Source organism: Cladophialophora bantiana, assembly GCF_000835475.1.
Source record: "Cladophialophora bantiana CBS 173.52 unplaced genomic scaffold supercont1.7, whole genome shotgun sequence".
Classification (NCBI taxonomy): domain Eukaryota; kingdom Fungi; phylum Ascomycota; class Eurotiomycetes; order Chaetothyriales; family Herpotrichiellaceae; genus Cladophialophora; species Cladophialophora bantiana.
This window is the reverse complement of record NW_015971581.1, coordinates 1,423,926-1,448,687: the sequence shown is the minus strand read 5'-3', so window position 1 is coordinate 1,448,687 and position 24,762 is coordinate 1,423,926. Positions and strand designations below refer to the sequence as shown.

At 50.7% G+C, this 24,762-nt stretch overlaps 10 protein-coding genes across 10 annotated transcripts; 6 read left to right on the top strand and 4 right to left on the bottom strand.

Moving 5' to 3' along the window:
* Nucleotides 1-274: 274 nt before the first annotated feature.
* On the bottom strand, nucleotides 275-1,975 carry Z519_05520 (GMP synthase [glutamine-hydrolyzing]; the record flags this gene model as incomplete). The annotated part of the gene is made up of 2 exons (XM_016763260.1): nucleotides 275-1,829; nucleotides 1,887-1,975. 2 exons carry the CDS (start codon nucleotides 1,973-1,975, stop codon nucleotides 275-277), a joined length of 1,644 nt encoding a protein of 547 aa, XP_016620873.1.
* A 409-nt stretch (nucleotides 1,976-2,384) lies between these two features.
* On the top strand, nucleotides 2,385-3,354 carry Z519_05519 (uncharacterized protein; the record flags this gene model as incomplete). Its single annotated transcript, XM_016763259.1, has 3 exons — nucleotides 2,385-2,456; nucleotides 2,510-2,746; nucleotides 2,800-3,354. 3 exons carry the CDS (start codon nucleotides 2,385-2,387, stop codon nucleotides 3,352-3,354), a joined length of 864 nt encoding a protein of 287 aa, XP_016620872.1.
* A 16-nt stretch (nucleotides 3,355-3,370) lies between these two features.
* Nucleotides 3,371-4,256, bottom strand: Z519_05518 (chorismate mutase; the record flags this gene model as incomplete). Its single annotated transcript, XM_016763258.1, has 2 exons — nucleotides 3,371-4,127; nucleotides 4,186-4,256. The coding sequence occupies 2 exons, from the start codon at nucleotides 4,254-4,256 to the stop codon at nucleotides 3,371-3,373; spliced, it is 828 nt and encodes a 275-aa protein (XP_016620871.1).
* Nucleotides 4,257-4,952: 696 nt separating this feature from the next.
* Z519_05517 (uncharacterized protein) lies at nucleotides 4,953-6,848 on the top strand (the record flags this gene model as incomplete). Its single annotated transcript, XM_016763257.1, has 2 exons — nucleotides 4,953-6,506; nucleotides 6,561-6,848. 2 exons carry the CDS (start codon nucleotides 4,953-4,955, stop codon nucleotides 6,846-6,848), a joined length of 1,842 nt encoding a protein of 613 aa, XP_016620870.1.
* Nucleotides 6,849-7,368: 520 nt separating this feature from the next.
* On the bottom strand, nucleotides 7,369-8,436 carry Z519_05516 (uncharacterized protein; the record flags this gene model as incomplete). Its single annotated transcript, XM_016763256.1, has 1 exon — nucleotides 7,369-8,436. One exon carries the CDS (start codon nucleotides 8,434-8,436, stop codon nucleotides 7,369-7,371), a length of 1,068 nt encoding a protein of 355 aa, XP_016620869.1.
* A 986-nt stretch (nucleotides 8,437-9,422) lies between these two features.
* Z519_05515 (uncharacterized protein) lies at nucleotides 9,423-9,908 on the bottom strand (the record flags this gene model as incomplete). The annotated part of the gene is made up of 1 exon (XM_016763255.1): nucleotides 9,423-9,908. The coding sequence occupies one exon, from the start codon at nucleotides 9,906-9,908 to the stop codon at nucleotides 9,423-9,425; it is 486 nt and encodes a 161-aa protein (XP_016620868.1).
* Nucleotides 9,909-11,237: 1,329 nt separating this feature from the next.
* Z519_05514 (uncharacterized protein) lies at nucleotides 11,238-11,492 on the top strand (the record flags this gene model as incomplete). Its single annotated transcript, XM_016763254.1, has 1 exon — nucleotides 11,238-11,492. One exon carries the CDS (start codon nucleotides 11,238-11,240, stop codon nucleotides 11,490-11,492), a length of 255 nt encoding a protein of 84 aa, XP_016620867.1.
* Nucleotides 11,493-17,483: 5,991 nt separating this feature from the next.
* Nucleotides 17,484-18,287, top strand: Z519_05513 (uncharacterized protein; the record flags this gene model as incomplete). The annotated part of the gene is made up of 1 exon (XM_016763253.1): nucleotides 17,484-18,287. The coding sequence occupies one exon, from the start codon at nucleotides 17,484-17,486 to the stop codon at nucleotides 18,285-18,287; it is 804 nt and encodes a 267-aa protein (XP_016620866.1).
* A 2,883-nt stretch (nucleotides 18,288-21,170) lies between these two features.
* Nucleotides 21,171-22,001, top strand: Z519_05512 (uncharacterized protein; the record flags this gene model as incomplete). The annotated part of the gene is made up of 1 exon (XM_016763252.1): nucleotides 21,171-22,001. The coding sequence occupies one exon, from the start codon at nucleotides 21,171-21,173 to the stop codon at nucleotides 21,999-22,001; it is 831 nt and encodes a 276-aa protein (XP_016620865.1).
* A 756-nt stretch (nucleotides 22,002-22,757) lies between these two features.
* Z519_05511 (uncharacterized protein) lies at nucleotides 22,758-24,502 on the top strand (the record flags this gene model as incomplete). Its single annotated transcript, XM_016763251.1, has 6 exons — nucleotides 22,758-23,041; nucleotides 23,095-23,132; nucleotides 23,190-23,448; nucleotides 23,513-24,143; nucleotides 24,207-24,321; nucleotides 24,408-24,502. The coding sequence occupies 6 exons, from the start codon at nucleotides 22,758-22,760 to the stop codon at nucleotides 24,500-24,502; spliced, it is 1,422 nt and encodes a 473-aa protein (XP_016620864.1).
* Nucleotides 24,503-24,762: the final 260 nt, after the last annotated feature.

Sequence of the window (24,762 nt, the reverse complement as noted above, 5' to 3'; positions counted from 1 at the left end):
CATTTTGATATATGGAAATTGCACTCTCGAGGTGAAATTCCTTTGCAGGTGTGAATCTATTCTCTATGCCATTTTCTAAGGCCACATGCAAAAGCTCGTGGACTCGAAGGCCGGCCGGACTACATCAGCTAGATGCTCGAAGCTGATACCTACCCACATACTTTCAGAACCCCTCCAAAGCCACATGGCCGAGCGGGCTCCCCAGGGCTCTACCAGTCCTGCCATTCCTGTACTACTTAAACACTACTGAGTTACTCTCGGCACCCTCCCTCCCCTATTCCATTTCGATCGTACCAGGTGGCTTGCTCGTAACGTCATACATGACACGGCATACGCCGTCAACTTCATTGACGATTCGGTTGCTGACCCGCTTGAGAAATTCACCACTAAAGGGAAACCAATCAGCCGTCATGAAATCAGTCGTCTCAACTGCTCGCAAGGCAATCACTTGAGCGTGCACCCTCTTGTCACCCATCACGCCGACAGCTTTGACAGGGAGAAGCGCCGCAAATGCTTGTGAGATTTTCCTATACAAGCCAGCTGAGACGATTTCATCGATGAAGATTTTATCTGCGTGTCGCGCGATCTTGAGCTGTGATTCGTTGACCTCACCAAGGATCCGAATTGCTAAGCCAGGTCCGGGGAATGGATGTCTCCAGACGAGATCTTCAGGAATCCCCAAATTTGTGCCCAATGCCCTCACCTCATCTTTGAACAGCTCTCTCAGAGGCTCAATCAGCTTGAGATGCATGTTCTCCAAAAGACCCCCAACATTATGGTGTGTCTTGATTGTGGCGGATGGTCCTTTAAACGAAATGCTCTCAATCACGTCGGGATAAAGGGTGCCTTGAAGCAACCATTCTATGTCGCCAGCCCGGGGTGAGTTTGCTGCAGCATTCGCGATCGCTTTTGCCTTGTCCTGAAATACTTCGATGAATGTGTTGCCAATAATTTTTCGCTTCGTTTCAGGATCGGAGACGCCTTTGAGTCTCCCCAAGAACAGGTCCGAGGCGTCAACAACCGTCAGGTTGATACCCAGATGCTTCGTCAATGTCTCTTTGACTGTTTCTGCCTCGTTCAGGCGAAGAACACCATTGTCAACCAAGACCGCGTGGAACCGATCTCCGATAGCCTCTTGCATGAGTTTTGCTGCAACAGTGGAATCAACTCCGCCACTCACGGCGCCAATCACTTGACCTTTAGTACCAACCATGGCTCGAATGCGTTCGATTTCCTTGTCGACGAACTTTTCCATGGTCCAGTCTTGCCGAGCCTGGCAGATCTTGACAGCGAAGTTGCTCAGAATCTGCGTACCTCGCGGCGTATGTGTGACTTCGGGGTGGAATTGGATGCCGAAATAAGGTCTAGACATACTAGCGATACCCGCAAATGGGGCATTGGCTGTACTTGCAATCGGATGGAAATTGTCGGGTAGCTTTGACAGCTTGTCCCCGTGACTCATCCAGACCTCGATGTCGTCTTCAACACCTTCGAAGAGGCGATCGATGTGCTCCTCCTTGCCGCTGTGTCTCTCAATTTTGAGATTGGCGTGTCCATACTCCCTCTTCTCGCCAGCCAACACGTTTTTGCCAAAATTCCAAGCCATCTCTTGCAGTCCGTAGCATATCCCTAAAATGGGCACGCCGAGGTCGAATGCCGCAGGGTCAACATGGGGTGCGCCATCCTCATAGACAGAGTAGGGACCTCCCGACAGAATGATGCCCTTTGGTTGAAAGTGTAGGTCGGCGATTTTCTGAGTGCATGGTAGCATCTCCGAATAGATGTTGAGTTCGCGCAGTCGCCGTGTTATCAGGTGCGAATACTGCGATCTTCACCGGTCATGAGTCGGCGCGCTTTGAGAAAGGGCAGTGGAATTTCCGACTTACCCAAAGTCGAGGACGAGGATGGTGTCGAAGGTCTTTGCAGGGACGTTGACTGCGGCGCCATTGACCTCGCCATTGACGGTGGCAGCCATTTTGACTGGGGGGACAAGGTCGAATGGGCGCGAGAGAAAGAGGAGGAAGACGTGCAAATAGGGATATGGATGGAATATGAGTCTGCTGCGACAGAGTGGGCTTCAGTGGGCTGGCTGCGAAATTTTTGTGGGGATGGAAATTCTGCGGAACGCCCCGCTGAGTAGAATTTGATACCGCAATTATGGTGTGCGCGGAGGACGAACTTGAGCGATTTCGCAGAGAATTCTGTCCAACGATCGTAGCACGCATTGACAGGTCTGATTCAATGTACCAGGGAGAGAGCCTCTGCGCACAACACCACATAAAAGCAAGTGCCCCAGGCGCGCAGTCACGGGTGACCCGGAACCTCTTCCTCCCCCCAAACTTGCCAGACCGACAACAAGACGGAAGAACAGGACTGCCGCAAAGATGAGCAAGAGGAAACAGGATGTTGGCGAAAAGGTCGACATAGATATGGGCAATGACAGCGGAGACGATGAGGTCTGTCCCGTTGGTCCAGAGGGGCATGGATTGACTACTGATTCTCGACGCAGGATTTCGATGTCCTTGATGTCGACTTCGAGTGGTTCGACCCTCAGCCCGAGTACGATTTTCACGGTATCAAGACCTTGCTACAACAGCTGTTCGACGTGGACGCTCAGTTATTCGATTTGTCTGCATTGACTGACCTTATATTGTCGCAACCCACGCTGGGATCAACTGTCAAAGTCGATGGCAATGAGACGGACGCATACGCATTTCTTTCCGTCTTGAATCTTCAAGAACATCGGGTGAGTTGCCTGCGAGGAGGAAGCACTGGGCATGCCCGCTCATAAAATCATAGGAAAAGCCCTTCATGAACAAGATCCTGCAATACTTATTGTCCAAAGCAAAGTCGAAACCCACGCTTGCTCCCCTTGCCGAGCTCCTTTCCCAGGCTACCGTTCCGCCAATAGGCATGATCCTTACAGAGCGTTTGATCAATGTTCCTGCCGAAGTTGTCCCTCCAATGTACACGATGCTGTTGGAAGAGATGGAGTGGGCAATCCAAGACGGCGAGCCATACAACTTCTCTCACTATCTCATCCTCTCCAAGACATACACGGAAGTTGCTTCGAAGCTTGACGCTGAGGATGACCCTCCAAAGAAAAAAAAGAAATCAGCATCTAATTCATTCGAGACAATGTATTTCCACCCGGAGGACGAGGTGCTGCATAGACATGCCATTTGCTATAGCGGGTTTGATTACTCTATTCAACAGGACGAGGGACACTCGGACTCAAAACGAGCGTTTCAAGAACTGGGGATCAAGCCGCAAGGACATGCCATACTCATTGCGGGAGACAAGTTCAAGGACGCGGTGCAAAATGTGGCCGAATACCTAAAGCCTCAGTCTTGAGCAGAGCTATCTGTTTTTATTCCCACTGTGTCCCTTTGAGCCTCTGCATGAGATATTCTACTTCGACGACCTTGGTCAAAGGAATGACAACCTGAGCGTACATCTTCACCACCGCCTCGACATTGATCTTCTCCTCTCCGCCGACACCGTTGGAGGTGACAGAGGGGTCTTTGCCATAAGTTTTGGCTTTCAGCCGCAGCCTCTGCAGGACTTGCTGCTCGACCTTTTCATTAGTGATGGCGGCATCGATCCCCTCGCGATCCTCGGCTTTAATGAGCTTCACGAATCGCTCTGTCTCAGCTTGGAATTTGCTCTCGGCCACGAATTTACCGAAATGTATCCGCCTGCTCAAGGCCTGCAAACAAGCAACATCACAAGTTGCGGCACTACCGTAATTTTCCTTGGCCTCACCACGATCTTCTCGCCCAAATTTTCGGCAAGCTTCTGGCAGAACCTCCTTGATATACTTCTCCTTGATGGTGTCATTAACATTAACATCGTTATCGTGGAGGATCTTGGGGTACGCTATGGCCTTGAGCATGGGTCGCTGCAGGACTTGGGGAAAGAAAGGATATTCGTCCGGAGCGTCATATCGTCGGACAAGAGAGTGCAAACGCTCCGTTTCGGAGAGGAGATAGTCGCAAAGAGATATTTGCGCAGGTAATGCAAGGTTACTCGAAGGTATGGGAAGGGCACCAGCGTCGTAAATTGTAGCATTGAGGGGAAACTGGACCCGTTCGATCAGGTGAAAAGTGATAGTATCCTCGAGGCGGCTGCACTTCAGTCAGTATTCGAGCGTGTCTCTGGGAACTGGGATTCCAGGCCACAAACATTAGTTGAAAACGAATATTAGCCAAATCCAACGCCTTAGAGGCATCCGACAGATCTATCGCTGTATCCATCTCCAAAAGCGGCATGTGTTAGATCGCGTACCAGTTGCGGTCGGGTGTCGCGCAATATACCAGAATGAACTCCTGCAAGAAAATCACTGGGGGAGAGGGAAGTCGAAAAGATATGTCGCAGCTCGGCGGTAAGAGTCAGAAACAAGGCCTGTTCCCAGTAAGCACGCAAGGCGAGCAATATGCGATGATATCCGCAGTGGGCGAAGGCACAGTGCGGTTTTGACATGGGAGAAAAAATACGTCAGAGCGCAGCTCCGACCTCGCGTCCCCGAGACCGCAAGTCCACAGGCTTTCGCTTGCCTGCGCTACTGTAGCATCTTCTCTCCGCATTTTACGATAGAGCCCTCGAGCCCCGTAGAGCCTCAGGATCCAGCCTGCTCGGGTGCATTCTACCCCGTACTTCCTGTCTATTCAAATTGTAAAGCGCGCAGTCTCCTCCAACCACAGAGACGCTCGAACTGCATGGCCGGATCGCGGCCACATAGTCGTGCTCCCTCCCAAACGCGCAGACCAGCTGGAGATGGGGAAGATTCTGTTCTCGGCGCGGTCCTTGACGTGAGAGACTCTACCCATTGCTGCCGCAGCAGACTGATTTTGTGTTGATAGACGCGCCAGCTGGAAGCCTTTGGTCGAAAGGTGACAGCGACCGCAAGCCACCTCATGGGCGATAATTCTTCCGCTCACTATCCTGCCGCCATGAACAGCATCTCCCGACAGATGCGGCGCCCTGGCATTCAGAGAGCCGTGTTCTCCTTTTCCCAACAGGCACCTTCTGAGCTCGTCAGGGCGAAACTCTCGACTAGTGAGATCGCCCATCGAGCCCTCACCTACATTTCCGAAGACCAGCTGCAAAACATTCCCGAAGACCAAAACACCTATTCGTTGTTTCAAGGCTTTCAGGCGTCTTTGCCTGAAGGGGAAACTGAGCATCGTAAAGGACACCGACGGCGGAGCTCCAAGCAGCACAGATTGTTGGGCGCTGGCGATGTTGAAGAGGATGGTCCTCCGTCAATACAAAACCTCAAGAAGAAAAGGAACAATGTCAACCACAGATTGGAGATGATGGCTATACGGAAGAATATGTGTACTACAGAGATTCGGGACATTGACAACAAAATCGCCAATCTACAAAATATGCGCAGGCTCGCCCTTGACCGGTTGGCCGACCTCGAAAATGACGAAGCGGAGGTTGAGCATGAGCTGCTGGAACTTGACAACAAGATCGAAGAGATGCAGGAGGAGCTCGAGGAGCAAGGCGGGTTGGATCAGTCGACCAGCACCCTCAATGCTCCCCGGGTAGCTACACCGGAATCTGAGGCAATGGATGCGTCCTTCATGTCCCAGTCCATCTACGACAAATTGCCCTCCTCTGCGTCCCCGAAGTCAAAACGCCGGCCGAAATACTCCAAGAGAAGATCTGTGCCGGTGTTGCATGAGCACCTCGAACCTGGATCCCACATCAAAACCATTCCTGCTCACAATGACTCCATATCCGCCGTAGATTTTGATCAACCATTCGGGACAATGGTCACTGCAGCATTGGATGACACGGTTCGCGTTTGGGACCTGAACCTTGGCCGCTGCATGGGCTTCTTGGAAGGCCACACCGCATCGGTTCGGTGTCTACAAGTAGAAGACAACATCGTCGCAACAGGCAGCCTTGATGCCACTATTCGACTGTGGGATTTGAGCCGTGCCAACTACGAACCCTACGAGCACAAGATACTCGAAAACGGTGAAGACGACAAGGGTGATGAAGACGACGGCCTCGGGTTTGGAAATGAAAGCGAAGATGCTCCCCCTCCTCCACCTCCTGATGCAATGGAAGAGTGCCCACTCTTTGTGCTTGAAGCTCACGTCGATGAAATTACAGCATTACACCTGCGCGGTGATATGTTGGTTTCTGGATCAGCTGACAAGACACTACGGCAATGGGACTTGGTGAAAGGGCGATGTGTGCAGACACTGGACGTCTTGTGGGCTGCAGCCCAAGCTAGCTCAACTATCAACAGCACAGACACCCAGTGGCGGCCGACCGGAAGATCTACAGATTCAAACGCCGATTTTGTTGGCGCTCTGCAATGTTTCGACGCAGCGCTGGCGTGCGGCACAGCTGATGGAATGGTCCGACTATGGGATCTTAGAAGCGGACAAGTCCATAGGAGCCTAGTAGGGCATACGGGCCCAGTGACATGCCTGCAGTTTGACGATACTCACCTCGTTACAGGCAGCACTGACAGGAGTGTCAGAGTCAGTCGATGAGTTTCAGTATTCAATCAGTTGATAGACTAACGTGGACGACAGATATGGGATCTCCGCACAGGAACCATTTTCGATGCCTATGCTTACGATGCGCCCATCACGAGCATGATGTTTGATGCTCGGCACATTGTCTGTGCCGCAGGCGAGGACGTCGTCAAAGTCTACGACAAGGCCGATGGGCGTCATTGGGACTGTGGCGTTGGGGCTAACACCAGTGTTGAAGATCGGATGGCCGGCACTAAGACGAGTATTGTTGATCGTGTCAGACTGAAAGATGGATATCTGATCGAGGGAAGGAGGAATGGTGAAGTTGGAGTCTGGAAGTGTTGATGCTTGCTGGAATAGGAGTGACCAGCGGGGACCGAAAAGGAGAATCCAGACTTGCGAGAGCAGGTCGGGCTCTTTTTCCCTCCTATGCATTGACTGACTGAAATTAGTCATGTACTTCGACCGTTACACCTCTTGGGCCCCTTGTGTGAGCGACGGAAACCAGAACATCACTGCCGATTATCCTGCCCTGCGGCTTCGAAGGAGTCAGTCTGAAATTTGATCCCAACGCGAGTCGGTTGGTGTGCGCTCGCCTTTTATACCCGATGTGAAACATCATATCTATGTACAAAATCACCAATGCATATCTCCTGATCCAACTACTCGGTGTAGGCGATCCGATTCTCTGGCGGAGACACGGACTCAGTCTGCTCCTTTAAAGTCCCTATTGCCATATTGGCAAATACCGTTATATTTGCACCTCACCAGAGATGCAAGTGATCTCCAAGGTCCTCAATCATCCGGACTGTAACCTCTGCAGTCCCTCACAGGTATTCCTCACGCCCATTACTTTACGTCAGCTTCAGAGGGCTTCGGCCAAAAGCCGGGGGTGGTGATCTGTCGTTGTAACTGGCTCAGGGAGGTTTTCTGCCAGCATCGGTTTCTTGCCCAACTGCTCCTCGACCCGCTTCACCGCGCGTAACAGTGCCACTTGCTGAGTATATGCCCAGTACGGGCACTTTCTATGTTTCGGGGCCTCAGTCTGCACCCTTTTTTCTAATCGGCTGTAGGCCTTCCTGCAAAGAAAGAAATCCGTACTGTCTGAGCCCTCGGCGGCCAGCAATGCCTCCCATTGCTTATCCATGGCGTCGATCACGGCGATCACCTTGATCGCAATCTGCTCACAATTGTCTAACCGATCGAGGAGCCTTTTCTTGAGTTGTTCCACGGCGGGACTTTGCGTCAGAAACCCTTTCTCACAATGCAGATAGCCTATCTCTAGCTCAAATAATGGCGCGACATAGTGCCTCAGGAATCTCCTGTTGTTCAGAGGATAAGGAAGCGTCCTAAGTGCGTCCCCTCCTCCGTGTCCAACGGCCTCAAGAAATGGGCATGCTTTGACTGGATTTCCCTTGAATTCAATCGCCCGCATGAGGGCGGAGACTTCACCTTTGCAGACAGCTTCCGTACGTTCCGGGAAAAGATCTTCAACTTGCTGTCGCTTGACTTGGCTCCTGTTGTCGGATGATGTTAAGTCCGTATCGACCGCCAGCCTTATATTTGATTCTGGAAAGGATGCTAGGAGTCGCGAGATGTCCTTGAACTTGGAGGTAACCTCTGAAGTTGAAGAGCATGGCATCGACAGCGTGCTTTTGGGATCCAGTCCCCACCATCTTCTCTCGTGAGCGAGCTCCCCTATGACTGCGCTTCTCCGTAACGCAATGTTTTCCATTGTCAAGGCTATCCTGTCCTTTGTGGGCTTTTCGATCCTTCCTCTCTTGTCCGCTAGTGTATGTCCCAACTTTATGGCCTTGAGATCGAGATTGATCTCTGAGCTGTTGAGTTGAGTGATCATTTTTGGCGGATAGGTCGCTGATGGTGTTCTGGCCGGGCTCTTGCCTTTGCCCTTGATGGATTCTCGAGGAGCCATTATGTTTACTGAAGAGGACGCTGTTGATATCATAATGTAACGGGATGACGTATAATAGGGGAACCTGGTTTGGAAGAGAAACGGGTATTGTCTTGTTAACGGAGTCTTTTGCGTGTAGAACAAAGATGATCGAGCGGCTTAAGCTGGCGATTCCCCAGTGTTTATTTATATCGCCCTCCATGGTAGGTCGCCCTTTTTGGACGCTCTCAAGCTCCCAAGCAACTTGTACAGACCGCCGGAACAAAACTCTTCGGGTCATTGCGAACCAAGGTGTCTGGCATTGTTTGGTGCCCAGTTACAGAGCAAACCAGAAAGAAAACCAGTCTGGTATCCGTCTGTCGAAGACTTTGTCAAGTACAGGGTTCGGCTCATGTGCTGGCTTGCTGAGACATCCTGTGGTTCATTCGGAGAAGACATCGTTCCCGCTTTTTATTTGTCACAATAACAAAAAATTTCTCTACTTGATAATGGCTAGAGCAAACGAATAAGCTGGAAGCCACAATGGGCTGCGTAATAGTCGCGAACAAAGAAATTATGAACTAACCGATGGAACGGAAGAAAAATTCCTAGTGGTTGATGCTTATTGTGGGGATTCGTGATGGACTGCTATGCACGAGGACCTTTAGAAGAGTCTAATGGGTTACTATGTTTACATGCTACACCCTATGTCGAGAAAATAACCAAAGGAAATATCGACTCCTGGCCAGTAAGGCTCAATTCCCCTAATTTGCTGCTGGGTCCAGCGTCCAACATTGGGCCAGTGGGGTCCGCGCGTTGAGTTTGGTAGGGTGGCTGTTGGGGATATGCAAGGCTGCGGATAGAAAGGGGGACGCCGTCTGTACGAGTACGAGTACCCTGTATAACTATTGGTTTTTTTCCTCCCCATTCCGCCTCGCCATCACCCCGCTCGCCCCAATGTCCTTATCCACCATTCTCTATTCAGATACAAAGAGAAAACTTTGTGTTGTGTTTTGCATATTGTTGACTTAAAATGGACGCCGCCCGACCACATCGTCCAGTAACTGTAGCAATTGCTGTTCCCGCCTGCTGCCCAGCACACCTTCTTGTAACGGATCACCACCTTGGGTTCTTTGTCGTCCGGCTCTTCCAGTTGCAATTTCGGCAGCGTTCAGCTCGAATTCCCACCCAATGCGGTACTCGGATTCGCTTTCGGTGCATTTGGTATGATAGTTCCCTCTCAGCAAGTGATGGCTCCAGAAGATGACTTCAAAGGCGATAGGGAACACGCGCAAGAGACACGACACGTCTTCATCGTCGACATTGTCTTGTTTCTCTGCTCCTTCCTTCTCCTGGTTCTGCCGGCTAGACTCTCTCCCCTTATTGTCGTTCCGTTCCTCCTCTATGGCGTCATCGCCTTCACCATCTCCGACATCAACCGAGGCATATCCCGAGTCTCCCAGATCCTCGCCATCGTCTGTGCTCTTCTCCTGCAAAATCTGGAGGCCTGTCATGGGTATCTGCCAAACACATCGATAGTGACAGCTCGCTAAACTCTTCGAACTCGTTGGCCAGATCTCAAATCTCATTCTCCCATGCCAGGCTCCCAATAGCGAGCTCTTCTCAACTACTAATTTCTTGGACTGAGTTGCCTCTATGAAGTGTCTCCCTTCATCAGACAGCGCCGAGTGAGAAATATCACCCTGCTGGAACAAAAGATAACACCATGAACCCAGTTCCCGACTATATATCTTCTGTATCACGCTCTGGCATTCGGCTGTGACAAAAGTGGACGTCACTTTTGAAGATTGGCGACTTCGGTCAGAAATGATGGATGCTGCAGTGCTGTTGTTCGATGGTGGTGCTACCATCTGTGGGACCGGCGGCGTCTTCGCCACGATCGGCGTTGTCGTATGTGTTCTTTCAAGCTCTGGCGCCTTTCTCTTCCCTAATACTGATTTAGTTGACTGTGCCATCTCCGGCGTTGCCAACCAAGACGAAGTGGAAGAAGAGTTGAAGAGCGACGCCGCTCTACCGATGTTGAAAAGTGCACACAGCCCTGCCAAAAAAGGAAAATGCCCGGGAGAGGCTCTACTTATGTACTGGGAGGCTGAGGACTTTCAGCCTCTATTCACCCTCCTTATCTGGTGGAGACTAGAGTGACAAAGTTTCTGGAAAAGTTTATCACTTTCTTTTTCTAGTATGAGGACCTATATATTGCGTCTTATTGACTTGGCAAGAACCTTTCCCGCTTTTAACTTAACTACTGAGGTCCTGGCGCTCTATGTTCGAGCATGAAACTAACGGCAACTCAGGACACCCCTCATGGTCTTTCCAACCAACGCAGCTTATCTACGTTAAAGGTCGCCATATCAACTCCTTACACTTCAACTTAACGAACTATTCCTATACAAATAAGACCTATAGCTTACCAGTAACGCCCCCATCCTCTTTAATACACCAACTCCCTCTTGTTCTTAAGTATTGCGGCGACCATTACCTGCAGGATCCAGCAATAAGAACATCCTCAACACTTTACCCGTCGGAACAGCAGCGGAAAACGAGGCTGATCAAACCCTTGGCGACGTCTAAACTAGGGCATGGCAAGACGATGCAGCCGTGACCTTGCAACAGAAGTGTGCCGGGACGTCGTTATGGGCCAACATATACACACTAGAAGTGAACTCGATGCACCGCCCGAACGAGGCCGCCTCTCTGCCGAAACCGACAGTGACACCAACAGAGAAGGGTCTGATGCATACTTTGGCCGACACGGCCAGAGTGTGAAAGAGAGACTGGATTCCGTAGCCTCCTTGGAGACAACGATTGAGTAGGCCAAATGAATGGATGTCGATTCCGCTACTCCTCACATCTTTACCGAGGCGAACGTCAAAAAGAGAAGCAGAGGCAACAAGCCGGAGTCCGCCTCTGGCGTTGCCGAGACGGCGGTGGGCATTAACAGCGACGTCAGTGCCAGTGCCACCGCTGATGTGAGTAGGCTGGAATTGATGCTAGCCCGCGGGCCAGGGTTCGAAATGAGCCTGAGGGCCTCCAACAGGATGAAATCTGCGCGAACACAGTCAATTCTGAAGGGGTAGGGAGTCAGATCACCCATTTACCGGCATAGAATGAACATTGAAAGAGAAGGGAGCGAAGGGTGGCGCTCTTCGTTTGAATATCTTCGTTGGTCCCGAAGTAGGCATGGCCAAGTGCAATACCTCATAATTACCTGCTTGTATTGGTATCGCTATGATGGACTCGTCCAAGAATGATTCATTAGCTAGAATAAAGCCCTTATAAGCATTTAAAAGTTGTCTCTTGGAAATAATTCGATCACAAACGATCTCTTACTCCATCTGCTGGAAAGAATTCCCTTTGAACATACATACGCTGGCTGAAAAAAGCGTGCAACAAGCCACCCACGTTGCGTCTCGAAAGAATATGCAGAAATCAGGGGGATGGCGATAAACTGGCTTCCTGATATAATCAATGTACATAGCTTCACAGAATTAGGGTCGCATGCGTTGATCACAGCTCAGCTCCCTTTCAGTTTCTCCAACCTCTCCCCCTCCCCCCCTCCTTCCCTCTCTCTCGTTCTCAACCCCAAATCAATACAGCTCATTCGCAAGCCAGCCGACGCAGCAGCCGCACCGTGTGATGGCGACTTCTCTTGGACTTTGCTTAGCGACGACGGCAGCGCGTCAGAGATTGAATGGAGTCTTAGGTCGCCTTGCTCGGAGCATTGTCACAAGCAACAGCTTACTTTTCGACAAAGATACAACGCAACAATTGGCAGGGGATGTAATAATAGGTGCGCAAGAGTTCTGAAGTGTAAGGGACGGCTGGCTAAAGGAAGGTCGTTCCGTGGTGAAAAGATATTACTGGGACAGATGGAGAAAATGAAAGTTCCAGCGGCGAGCGAAAAGGGCGTATGAATGATGCAAGTGCTGGGTGGTTGATTTTTTTTCTTCGGCTGTTTTGTTATTTCATGGAGGCACCGGCAGCAGTGATGTGGTTGGCACAACTGATGAGGATTGTGGACTGCGAAGAAAGGATATGACACAACGCGGATGTGAGAAATGGAGAGAAAGATCTCTTAAGGACTAAGAAACCAATCAAGTATAGAGAATTGAGAGAAGCATTTTGTGTGAAATGTTCTTCAGAAGGGGATGAGTCGAGCGATACCCACGAGAAACGAAGAGATACAACAAACGGCCAGCTAGGGAGGGTGAAGAAACTCAACAGCATGGAAGTGAGCAACGAGGGATTGCCCTTAGGACATGGAACATAATTCGGAGTAACTCCTTAACACCTGTTCGAGTCCCCACTGCACAAAGCGTCGTAGTCCGGAGAACCATCTCAGTAGCTTGCCATCATGAGTGAGACCTCTCACCCGGCAGCTCTAGCGACCTTAACCTGCTACACATTAGCTCTTGCAGGTACGAGGGGGAATGGGGAGACTTATGAAAAGTATGTCCCGCTGTCCAAGGACCATGAAAGCATCCAGGAACAGCAGGGAGATATGGCGCCTCCGTGCAAAAGCCCAAAGCATCTGTATCGATATGCGATCCGCAACCATCGCTGCAAGCTGCTCAACTCCCACATGTGATCCGTCACATTGAGCGCACCGAAAAGTCATCCTCGCAACCTCAGCAAGATATGTCCATCATGGCCACCAAAAGCAGGACTCCTGACAGAGAACTCCACACAAGCCAAGAGCAGGTTGGGACAGTGTCGACAAACAGCAAATGTTAAGAACAGACAAGCCAAAGCTTTGATCCTCACTCGAGAGAGGTCCTGTCTTGTACACTTGGTGATCCTGCTCATCTCCAAAGGCCCTACTGCTTCAAGTCTGATGCAGCTGTTGCGCTATAGGATTTCCCGCTTGGACGTTTTGGTGACTTTGCAGGACTCATCTGTAACTCAGGCGACTAGGCTTCCGCAGACCCGTTGCAACAAAATCGTAGCGTGGATCCAAGCGGAAGTTGAGATTTTGCGGCGAGATGCAGTTTGCTTGGTACAGGTCTTGGTGCACAAGCAAGAAAGCAGAGTTATTGTTGTGTATATGCTCGCAAGAGTGCAGAGTCGAGCTCCTACCATCCGCATTCGCAGTCATCCCTCCGAATTCATCTTGTCGCCCACGATGTATCCCACACTCCTTCTCACGCGGCGGACAGATTCCAGTCTAAACGCAATGTCCATGCCCTGTCAAAACAGGATAAATGCCTCTCTCGTGTGTGATACAGCAGCCTCGAAGACAAGATTTTCGTTTTCTCTTCTCTGATGTCCCAAAGGAGACTAATCGAAGGACATTCGCCATATCTCAGGCCAGGACGCACAAATAACATCTTCAAAAACCGTCCTCTTCTCGCTCGAAAGCAAGGTACATCATGAGCCCAGAGGTTCCAAAAAACCAAGGACGCACGGAATCGGCGCTCTCCATTTCACCATGCGGGGCATGATGCGGATGACTAACGCGGCTGATCGGGATCTTCGAAAGAAGTACACATTAAATGGCTGGTGCCTCGATGCGCGTTTGGTGAATGAGCTGTTATAGCGTAGACCACTGTGAGAACAAGAACAGAGTTGGAGAGGAGTGGCATCCAATGCTGACTTGACGTTTGCTGGGATTCTGTATTGGTCATAGCCGGCCGGAACGGACAAAGTGCCGGGTCGGAAGATATGCTGAGATGGAATCTTTCCAGTCGCTTCCGAGACCTGGCACCAAGCAACATTCAGCCCGGATTCCGGCCAGAGGATCTCATTGGCTTCCGAAAAGACTCCCAGCAATCTTTGTATGTAGGCCAAAATATCTTTGTGCTCTGGGCATAGACCTCCGCGCGCCAGTCCCCAGAAAGTCATCATCTCCGCTCTCTCTTGATCATTGTCTCACGCCCATATCGACCAGAACATCCCATATATGATCACGTATAATGTTCAGCGTTGGATTGCCGACGCGCGATCCCTCAGGGACGCTTACCAACTTGACGCATGGCTAAACCGTCTTTCACCGCCCTCCAGGAAGGCTCTGAACGTCGTATTCTCTTTTGGCCGCATTTAATCCAACATGTTGTTCTTTGCCGGAGCAGATAATAAACATGAGGCAAATGAAGTTACTAAGAGACTCGACAACTGGACCGCGAAACTTGAACCGACAAACGTCTTAGGGTTAGGTTCCGACACGCATCCATATTGTCACCCGGAATCCAGGTTGCTCTTAATGAGACCGTGCCAGGAGGCTCGAGCGGTCCGGAAGGCAGATGACAACGGTTCAAAGAACTCGATTTGTGACGGGAAACTCAGGGGAGGTTGAACTGTATAAAAACCCTTCAGGGAGCGAGAGGGTGGTGGACAAAGCGATTGGGACCGGAGGTTAGCTCTGTGACGCTGTGTGAGATGGGGTGGAATATACGGAGTTTGGCAGCAAGGAGGGGCTTCAGAAGTCGTGCGCAAGGGATTAGAGAGCGTTGCAAGCTATACGCGGGGGGTGAGGGAACATGTTGGCATGAACACGGCACTGAATGATGGAGGGCGCAGACGGATATTAGATTTAAAACCGCGACGCGACGCGCTCCTTCCTATTCAGGCTAGATCCAAATATCAGCCAAAGTTTCTTGTGTCGCGCTTCAAGGTTGCTCACCATCGACTTCGGAACCTCCACGGTTGCACGTCGAGATCTAAGTCTCGAGGACTACTAATCGTTCCTTCTAGAACGTTAAAACTCCTCCATGAGAAGAGCTCCAGTTTTATGCCTCGAGTCCCCGTCCTTGGCATCGCGACGGGGAGCTCAGCCTGAGCACCCACTCCAGGCGGCTATCGTCCTTGTCCTCTATTTCCGATTTCTTTTAATATTGTAGTGATATCTGTTTGGCACTACTTCTCTCGTATCTACGGCTTTGAGGCACCCAGCAGTCTGCATTGCTACCGACACCGCCACCACCTATGCGGAGGTAATAGATGGGGGCGGTTCCCTGGATGGGACTGACGAGGCAGAAACGTTGAGGTAATTATTTGTTGGTGTATTTTCCTCAGGTCACAAGCGCATCTAATCATGCTGCTCACGATTTGTTTGAACAGACACTTCTGGCCATCTACTTTACTATTATTTATTGATGTCGCTGGTCGAGTCAGATTATATCATCGCTCCTAGACTAAAGTCCGGACTTTCCCACAGCTCCTGTTACCGCTCCTTGAGATTGGGCTAGGGTGGAAGCCGTTGCTGGTGTGTGACAAGGCCAGATTTCACAACCTCCTATCACTGGCCAGCTGACAGCGAAATTAGAATTTTGGAATATCTGCGCGGCCACGAGTCCCTAAGTGCTGGAGTCTGATTGAGGAGACCTCTACCATAAAGAAAAGCCGCGAAAGTACCCGGAACAAAGAGTCCAACTTCTCCATTCCCGTTACTGTGTGCCTCACCTCATGACAGGCTGCAAACAAGACTTTTTTTTAACTGAACGGCTAGGATACATCATTATAGCGTAGTCAGCAATATTTGAAATGGAAGAAGGTATTATGCTTTCGCGGAAACGTATACTGGATGAAAACATCAGGTCTCTCGCTCTCTGCCTGAGAAAGCTTTTCGATTTTCCATAGCTGGTCCGATATGCAGCGCTAAAGTCTCTGGGAAAGCTTTATCCCGTGCAATTTCCAATTACGATCGGAACCAGGGATCATCATCTGCGACCGTGATCTCGCACTTATGCATGCAGATACTGCTTGTTGATTTGCGTGCCGTTCGAACAAAGGCATTCCAGTAAATCACCGATCATCAATGAGGTCCTGGACAATGCCGCTTACAATTGGTTAGCTGAGCGAATCTTGGTGACGACCACCCACCCAGTATCAAAAAGAGGAAAAGTTGCTCACAAATGGTAAAATGAGGGGTTCATGCCACCTTGCTATTCGTATGGGCTGTCTGAGCGGACTCGAGTTCAGGTGTCCACCGTCGAAGAGGAGTCCGAAAAAGGCCCCCGTACGCGCGGCCTTCAAACATTCATCCGTGATCCGCAGATCCGATTAGCCCTATATTAAGCCTTTTATATCGACGCCACGCTTGCTGGTACTAATATTTTCCACCTCAACCCGATTCTAACCTTTCCAGTGTCATCTTAAACTGAGACGCTTAAGAGGAAATACGGAACGTTCCCTGAGAGCTAAGCAGCCTCTGCCTGTAGCATGATACTAAAACGAGTGATGGAACTCGTGAGGTGTGACAGAACAGCGAGTCTCCTCAAAAATTGCAGGTTACGCAGCAGTTTCTACAAATTCAGGAGTCGCTGGTCTAGTGATACAAAGAGTGAGAATATTGTGTTATGGGTTTCTGCCACCAGCGTGATCCGAATGTTTCGTGAGAAATCTAGTGACTCCCAACCAGGCACCTGCTGACGACACATTAGTACCCTTGACGAGAAACAGAGCTTGACCTCGCCCAACTTTGATGCAAGCGTTCATAGAAGTCACATGGCCGTTGACCACACCAGGGTGGCTTTCTATCGTCAGGAACACTGAGACAGTAGAGGAAGTATTTGGCAGATCCTCCTGTAGTGGACAATCAGCGTTCTTACAGAATTTTAATCAATGGACATGCGCCAAACTTTCGGTCTGAGCACGCCCAGATTTCTGTTGAAGGCTTTGCATGGTTAAATATGTAGTCAGTTCGAGGGAGGGAGGAATACCACTATCCGAGTCCGGCAGATCGAAAAGAGTGTTTCAGTTAGCATAGTAGGAATAGCCTTGTTGCGCTGGCGGGCGGCCTGACAAGGCTTTGGAGGTTCAGGGGCTGTGCCACATTTCCGAGAGAGAAACGGCAGCCCCGCTGCACCCTATCCACAATGTCCTTCCATTGGTTTGGTTGGATGTTCTTTCCCCTTTGTTCCTTGACTAGTCCTGATTTGGAACTCATGATTCTGGCTCTGATCCAGCAGTCTACCTAGGTCGCACCGCGAGCTGATGTCTCCAACTTACAAAAAATCCTTTAAGATACTTCGTTCTCCATCTGATTTCCTCTCGCCACGGTTGACAGCCGTCTGCGTGGGACAGCCGAGTAACTTGAATATTTATCGCAGAAATTTCTACCCTGATCAGCTATGGCTCGACCAGCCTCGTCCCTTCAGCCTTGGGCAAAATTTATTGTCGAGGTTCCAAATTCTTCCTGCTATAATGCAAAACTGTCGAAAGCGGAGAGGACGATGCACGGTCCTAGACTTCACATGCTTCAAGAAGAAGGTGCCAGTCGACATGACATGCAACTTGAGGGCCAAGCTTCGGTTGGTAGACCGGTTACTCTCGCGCGGCTTGACGGATTGCTGGAGGAGCATGACATCAGTTTCTACAAAAAGCAACATCGCAACTCGAACCTTGATGCCCATAGTAGCGATGCGTTGTCGAGCTCTGTAATATCACCATTGCAGCGAAACAATGCCATGACGACCACCAGCTGCAGCTGTGCCGACATATCTTCTACCAAAACGAGACCAGAAATATTGCAAAGGCCCACAAGTCCCACAAACGCAATCCGAGCTCCTGCGTCGCCCGAGCTGTATGCGTCGGATGTATCAATGGTCGGTGCTGAGCTTTCTGATAGCGATGGCAACTCAAGACCGTCCATTTTCGACGACATGGTCACATCATCGAAACTCAATCAACCCGCTACCGAGAAAGCAGAACCTGGAAGCCATACCCTGTCATATTCCAACCCCAATCAATTAATAGACTTTTTTTCTCCCATTCTAACTCCAGGCCCGATACGGAGACCGAGACGGAAACCGAAATCTGGTCATCAATGGCGAGCCGTGGAAATATCTCTCTACCAGATCCCCCGGTATATCGGCCAACAAGCCCAGCTTTCGACATCTACTCGGCTACTATGGGAATCCACTACCACAGCTTGAATGACATTACAAAGCTGAATCACGCAGCCACTATTTTTTTGTCCTCGGAGCATTTTCTGAAACGTTTGACTTGTACCTCCTCATATATCAAGTCCGACCACAACACTTATCACCCACAGATGGTTCTCAGTGCGATAAACTGGGCGAGATGTGCCCAAACTCCGCTTCAAATCCAAGTTGCGTGCGAAGTACTTCGAGGTGCTCAAAAAAGGCTGCGACCGTACTACGGTCCCCGACATCTGGAAGATACTAAACTTTAGAAGTACCTCGAAACCTTGTAGCGTCATTATAATACCATCAACGTCGCAGGCTTGACTAGCAGTGTATCCAAATCATACAAGTACATGGCTTATTTTGGGTCTAATGCTTTGGTCCTAAGCAGGAACAGGCTCGGTCAATGCTTTGAAATGGTAGACAAGTACATGAATTTCTGTCAAGGTTACACCATAGAGCACCTTTACGAGTGCGGCACCACACGCAGATCCATCCACCTTGCATTAGACAAACTTGGCTCATACATAAAGAAAAACTCCCTTGTGCTCGAGTGGCTCCTTCCTGAGAAGTGGGTGCCCTTTGGTGAAAGCAGTTTTCGCGTGGCTCAAGCATTGGCTTGCTGCGTACTTGAGATTGTCGGACAAACCAGGGTAACTTTTCAACAAGTCTGGATCTATCTTTGGATCTACCGAAAGAATATTCACACAGAGGATTTCCCTGCGATTTAACCGGTCTCTTGGTGGAATTTCTTCCCTTCCTCTCGCTGCAATGCACGGAGCAGCCTGAACGAGGAGAACTACACTTTACAGCGACCCCAAGACCATCCTCCTCCGAACAGCTTCAATACGCAATCCAATCCATAATACAAAAGGTCCAAGACAGCTCTTTCTACAAGAAAGCAATCAGATCGATTTTGCGCCACTTCGCCTTAGCGATGAACCCGGAACGCATCGAGTCTCCGATAATTCCTGCAAGGAGCCTCATCAACATTGTCGCGGAAGTAGCTGGTCTACCTGAAATCCCTTCTAATCTTGTAGCGGCGGTGACGGCTGCAGAGTCGCAATATCTAAGGAGGACGTGGAACTGTTGCATTCAATCGACCAGTCAGCCATTGGAAGAAGTTCCCTGTGCTTTGTGATCCACATGAGGCGGCATATCAGCGATGTCATCCGTCATTTTGTCGAGTTCCGCAGCTAAGGCGTCTTGTCCGTCATCATTGTTGGGCAAACTGTCCTGGCTTCCCGTGCCACGGCAAGGCAGGATTCCCGCAAGCATCTCGTCCCATGTGCCTGCACTCTGGGACCGGAAGCCGGATGAGGGTGGCGGATTTGGCGGCGTGCTTGCAGCGTGCCAATGTGGTTCTAGAAACGATGCCGTGATTGTCTTCACCCATCGATTGGCGCCCATTTTGTTGGCTTGGGGGCAGTACAAAAGAGTGCTTTGGTCAAGGGGGACTCTTTTGACGGAATTGAAGTTCGTCCTAGGAACTAGACTCCTGCAGTTCAACAACATGGCTTATATACATATACATATACTTCAACAGAAGATGGGTCTTTCATTTAATAGGTAGTAGATCTAATGATCATGGCACATGCTGCAGAACTTGATTATTTATTTCTTCGTAGAGCGTCGAGCTTGACCATGGCCTCCGAAGAATTCTTTCTTTGATGCGACTCGCAGCTTATCATTCCCAAAGTGGGAGTGGCGTGAAGTCAGACTCCAGACCAGGCCAACCAAGCACCACTCGCATGTGTCACGGAATCCTGAAATGCGCCTGGCTGCACTGCCTCATTCTGGGCAACACCAGGACAATTTATCTGCCTATCACAGTCCGCTTACCGCTTATGTGTTGGCCCGGCCACTGAGCGTTCGTTCGCTGTTGTTCTTTGCGGCCCTCCTAGCTGAATGGGCTCCACTTAGCAGATCTCCAAGTTGGATTTTTTCGTCTAAGAGGTCAATGCAGGAACGTGCCGAGGCGCCGTTGCATTTCTTTAGGGCCTAGAGTTGGTGCTCAACTAGTTTTTCTCTTTCCATGTAGACAACCAATCAATATTGGACATCTATCGGAGCGTACATGTTAGGGATTTCTTAGCAAAGCAAGCAGAGTCTAGCAATAAGTAATAGTAGATACTCCTATAGGACCTGATGGCCCTACTGCCATTCCTAACAACCGCATCGAATTCATCCGACATCCATTTCCTCCCGACATCTGCCGCGATGTCGCTGCTCTTCCCATTGGTCCTTGCTGAAACCGCCCTTTCCGCACATCTGAGCGTTCAACCCATTAAGCTACATGGTCGATACTGTACACGACTTCAAACATAAGCGAGAAAGAGGGAGTTGCGCCTCTCCGCAAGCAGCGTGCTAGTAATAAGAGAGCACCCCCTCGGTCACGAAATCCCCACTGGTGCCCTAACAACCGTCTGGATTGATAAACGCTAGCTGACCGTTGTCTCAATGAATGTTGGCTGGGGGCTTGGCTGAATCTGTAACACTACACCGCAGCCTTTTTGTAAGCACAAACTTGATTACCGCTCTAATCAAGTGAATATCAAGTCGTTGCGACGAGTAGCAGAGGATAGAATTACCATTCGAATTCTACTTCTCACGCCCCATCAGAGCAGGGCGCTAACACGTCCGAAGGTTGTCGCGGGTGTATGACCCTTTCTTCGAAAAAGCCAGACTTAATTGGACTGCGACGAAGGCGGGTCTTGGGGTAAATAACCCCCCTACGGATTTCGATTCAATTTGCTGGCTGGCTTCCGGCTAGTTCCCTCAACGGGCGTACTCCGCATGAGTCCGAGAATTATAGAAAGACCGACATTGACGTCGTCTCTTCCTCATTTTCCAACATCTGGATTTTTTGCTCCCTTCGACGGATATTTTCCAATGGCAGGTACTCAAACTTCGACCGAACAGACGGTTCTACAGAAGTTCTATCGCGATTACTTGAACGGGAGCCATATCCTCCACTATCACAATGTCCTGGACGCCTTTGGACATCTCTCCTTCCGACACCCCTTGGATCCGAATATCTTCATCATGTCTCGCAATGCCGCACCGGCGACCATCTCGTCCCCAAACGATTTGATTGAGTATTATGTCGAGGACTCTAAGCCCGTCGACCCGAACGCGGCAGCCGGATTTTTGGAGCGTCATATCCATAGCGAGTGCTATAAGCGCTATCCGGGTGTTCGATCTGTGATCCACAGCCATTCGGAAGCCGTGGTGCCCTACACATTCAGTGGCGTGCCCCTGCGGGCATGCTACCACATGGCCGGCTTCCTGGGTCTGGATGTGCCTGTCTGGGACATTGAGGATGCACAACGATCAGGCGATATCAGTGATCTGTTGGTGCGAAATGCCCATCTCGGCGGTTCCCTGGCCAATTCGTTTGCCGGAAGTAGGCCGGGTGGAAACGATCTGCCACAACACACGGTGGTGCTGATGCGAGGCCATGGATTTACAGTGCTCGCCGGGAGCATAGAAGAGTGTGTCATGAGGGCCGTATACACGCAGAAAAACGCCATGATCCAAACAACGGCCTTGATGATCAGGGCGGCAGATCTGCAGACTGACAAGGCAAGCAAGGCGATCAAGTATCTCAGTCAGAAGGAGGTCGACGACACCACGTGGTCAATACCACAATCTGCTCATCGACCCTGGAAACTCTGGTTGCGAGAGGTGGAAGCCTGCAATCTGTATGTCAATTCGGCCTAAGAGTGTGGGAGTTGGATCGGTCTGAGCGACTCGAATGTGTGCAGCATTTCCCGCAGTACAGCATGCTTCACAATGTGTTATCGTAGCATTACACCAATGTCAAGCATGGCTAGTTCAACCGGGTACACCATCACGACGCCACGGATTGTTGATGCCATCAAATTGTCCAAAGACATAGACAGAATGTGACCGCGTCGTGTTCTTGAGCTCCAACACCCCTAAGTGGGAGAGTGTCAACCCGAAATGAGTGTGGTGAACTCTCCGATTCTCGGACTGACCTCGACCGAACTCTCCGGCGGCGGAGGTGCCCAGAGCTGCCCTAGCCTGATCGAGGGTAAAGAGTTGATCGTTTCGGATGGCGGTCCGAGCTGCTGCTCGGAACACCGGGGTAAACCACTTGCCCCCAACCCCATGGTCCCAGTAAACGACACTCCCTCTCATCCTGTGCTGTGAGAGACGGAACAATCAATCATTTGGCAACACGGCCACTTCAGTTAGCCATTTCTGACGATGATCCGTATGGATGGGAAGCTTGCTGGCCAATCATGGCCACTGCGGCAAACAACTATCTCCCCTTCATGAAATGTGTCTCCCCGGTTTCCGCACTGGTGCACAGTAAGCGGACGAGATTTCAAAAGTTCGAAGTCTCTCAATCTCCTCAGTTCGAATCGAGCGTCAGTACTTTGGTTTTAGTGAGTTTCCACTACCCTCTTGTCGCATTCACATCTTTCCATATAGTTTGTCACTCTTGTCATAATGACCTCCCTCGACGCGAGTGCAGCACACCCGAGCCTCGCTAGCATGCGGCTGGGTGAGGTCGCCGCAAACAGACAGATCCTTTCGCTTCCGGTCCTCGCTCTGTTGATATACATTTTCTACCAGCGATACTTTTCGCCGCTGTCCAAGGTTCCGGGTCCGTTTCTGGCATCTTTTACCAACCTGTGGTGGCTGTCTACTGTGTTGAAGGAAGAACAGCATCTGGATTGTCTTCGACTTCACAGAGGGTATGGTCCATTCGTGCGGATTGGTCCCAACCAGGTGTAAGTGAGAGGCAATTGACGCGCTGCAGTGAGGTGCTGACCCCCGGACACAGTATGATCGCTGACCCCGAAACCTTCAAGAAGATCTATGGTACCTTGCCACCCTCCCATCGGAACTTTCAGAAATACTAATACGATGAGGAATTAGGGGCGGGTAACAATTTCCAGAAATCCGACTTCTATAAGCCGTTCAAGGCGAAGTTGAAGTGGAGCCTCACGGCCGAGACAGACGGGCATGTGCACAGCCAGAATCGCCGAATGGTCAGTAGGCCATACTCGATGGATTCAATCAGGAGCCTAGAAGGATTTGTAGATCAGGTCATTGAGCATTTCCTCGAAAAGATGAAATCCTTGACTATTAGGCCGTTCGATCTGGGCGAATGGTTGGCGTTGTTTGCCATCGGTAAGTCGGGGGCTCCTTTGGGTTGGAGCTGGACGGTTTCGTTGACACTCCGTCTGAATAATAGACAGTATCACTGAAATCAGCTTCGCCAAGAGCTTCAACTACCTGGACAAGGGTGACGCGGATGGCATACTCGCGCTGTCCAAGGTGGTGTTCGCCAGCGCCAACTGGGTGGGCGTCGTGCCGTGGGTGTACCGAATCCACCATCTGACCTCGGACTGGACGGGCAACTGGCTCGGGGTGACGATGCGCAGCATCAAATTCCGCGCCCTGGCGCAGAAGAAGGTCCAAGAGCACCAGCTGCTGCGGGACGAGAACGAAGACCACAGGTCCATTCTGGGGAACCTGCAGGACTTGAGAAGGAAGAAACCCGACGAGTTCTCCGAATACGCCATGACGTCCGCCCTGACCAGCAACATCTTCGCAGGCTCCGACACCACGGCTATTGCCCTGCGCGCGATGATTTACAACCTGCTCAGCCACCCTTCGTGCCTGGAGCGGTTCCTGCATGAGCTGAAGGAGAGACAGATGATGGGCGAGATCAGCGACCCGATCCGCTTCCACGAGGCCGAAGCATGGCCATTTCTCCAGGCCATCATGTACGAATCTCTACGCCTGCATCCGCCCTTTGCCGCTCCTCTGCCCAGGGTCGTCCCTCAGGGTGGCCTGGTTGTGAAAGATGTCTTCCTTCCAGCCGGAGTAAGTCGAGTAGGTGTCCATGAGTTTGTTGAGCCTGGCACTAACCTTCCACTCCACATCCAGACCGTCGTGGGAACAAACGCCTGGGCGATCCACCGTCGCTCCGAGATCTTTGGCGACAATGTCGATGAATTTTGCCCGGAGAGATGGATGGACCCGGCGACAAAGAGCGAACTGCGTAAGTTTCGGGAACCTCCATCATCATTCGCGGCAGACACCGGCTCCGACAAGAGAGAAAAGAGAATATCGTGCTGACCTGAACAGAGCGCTATTTCTTCGCCTTCGGCGGCGGAGCTCGGACGTGCCTTGGTAGAAGTGAGCATTCCTTTCCCGCTCGGTATGAAAGAGGCATGAGCTAATGATTAATCTCCTTGGGCGATGAATAGATATCGTCTGGCTTGAGATGTCCAAGGTACGATGGATCATTCTTCGCGAGAATTTGGCGTCCTTTGTGGGCACTTTGTGAATGCCAATCCGCTGACGCCTCGCATCTTGAATAGTTTCTACCTACGCTCTTTATGCACTTTGACCTCAAGCTGGTCGACTCGAAGGCTCCAATGCCGGTGAAGAATATGTAAGCAAAATGCCCTCGAGGATAGTTCCGGGTCCTCTCGGGTCC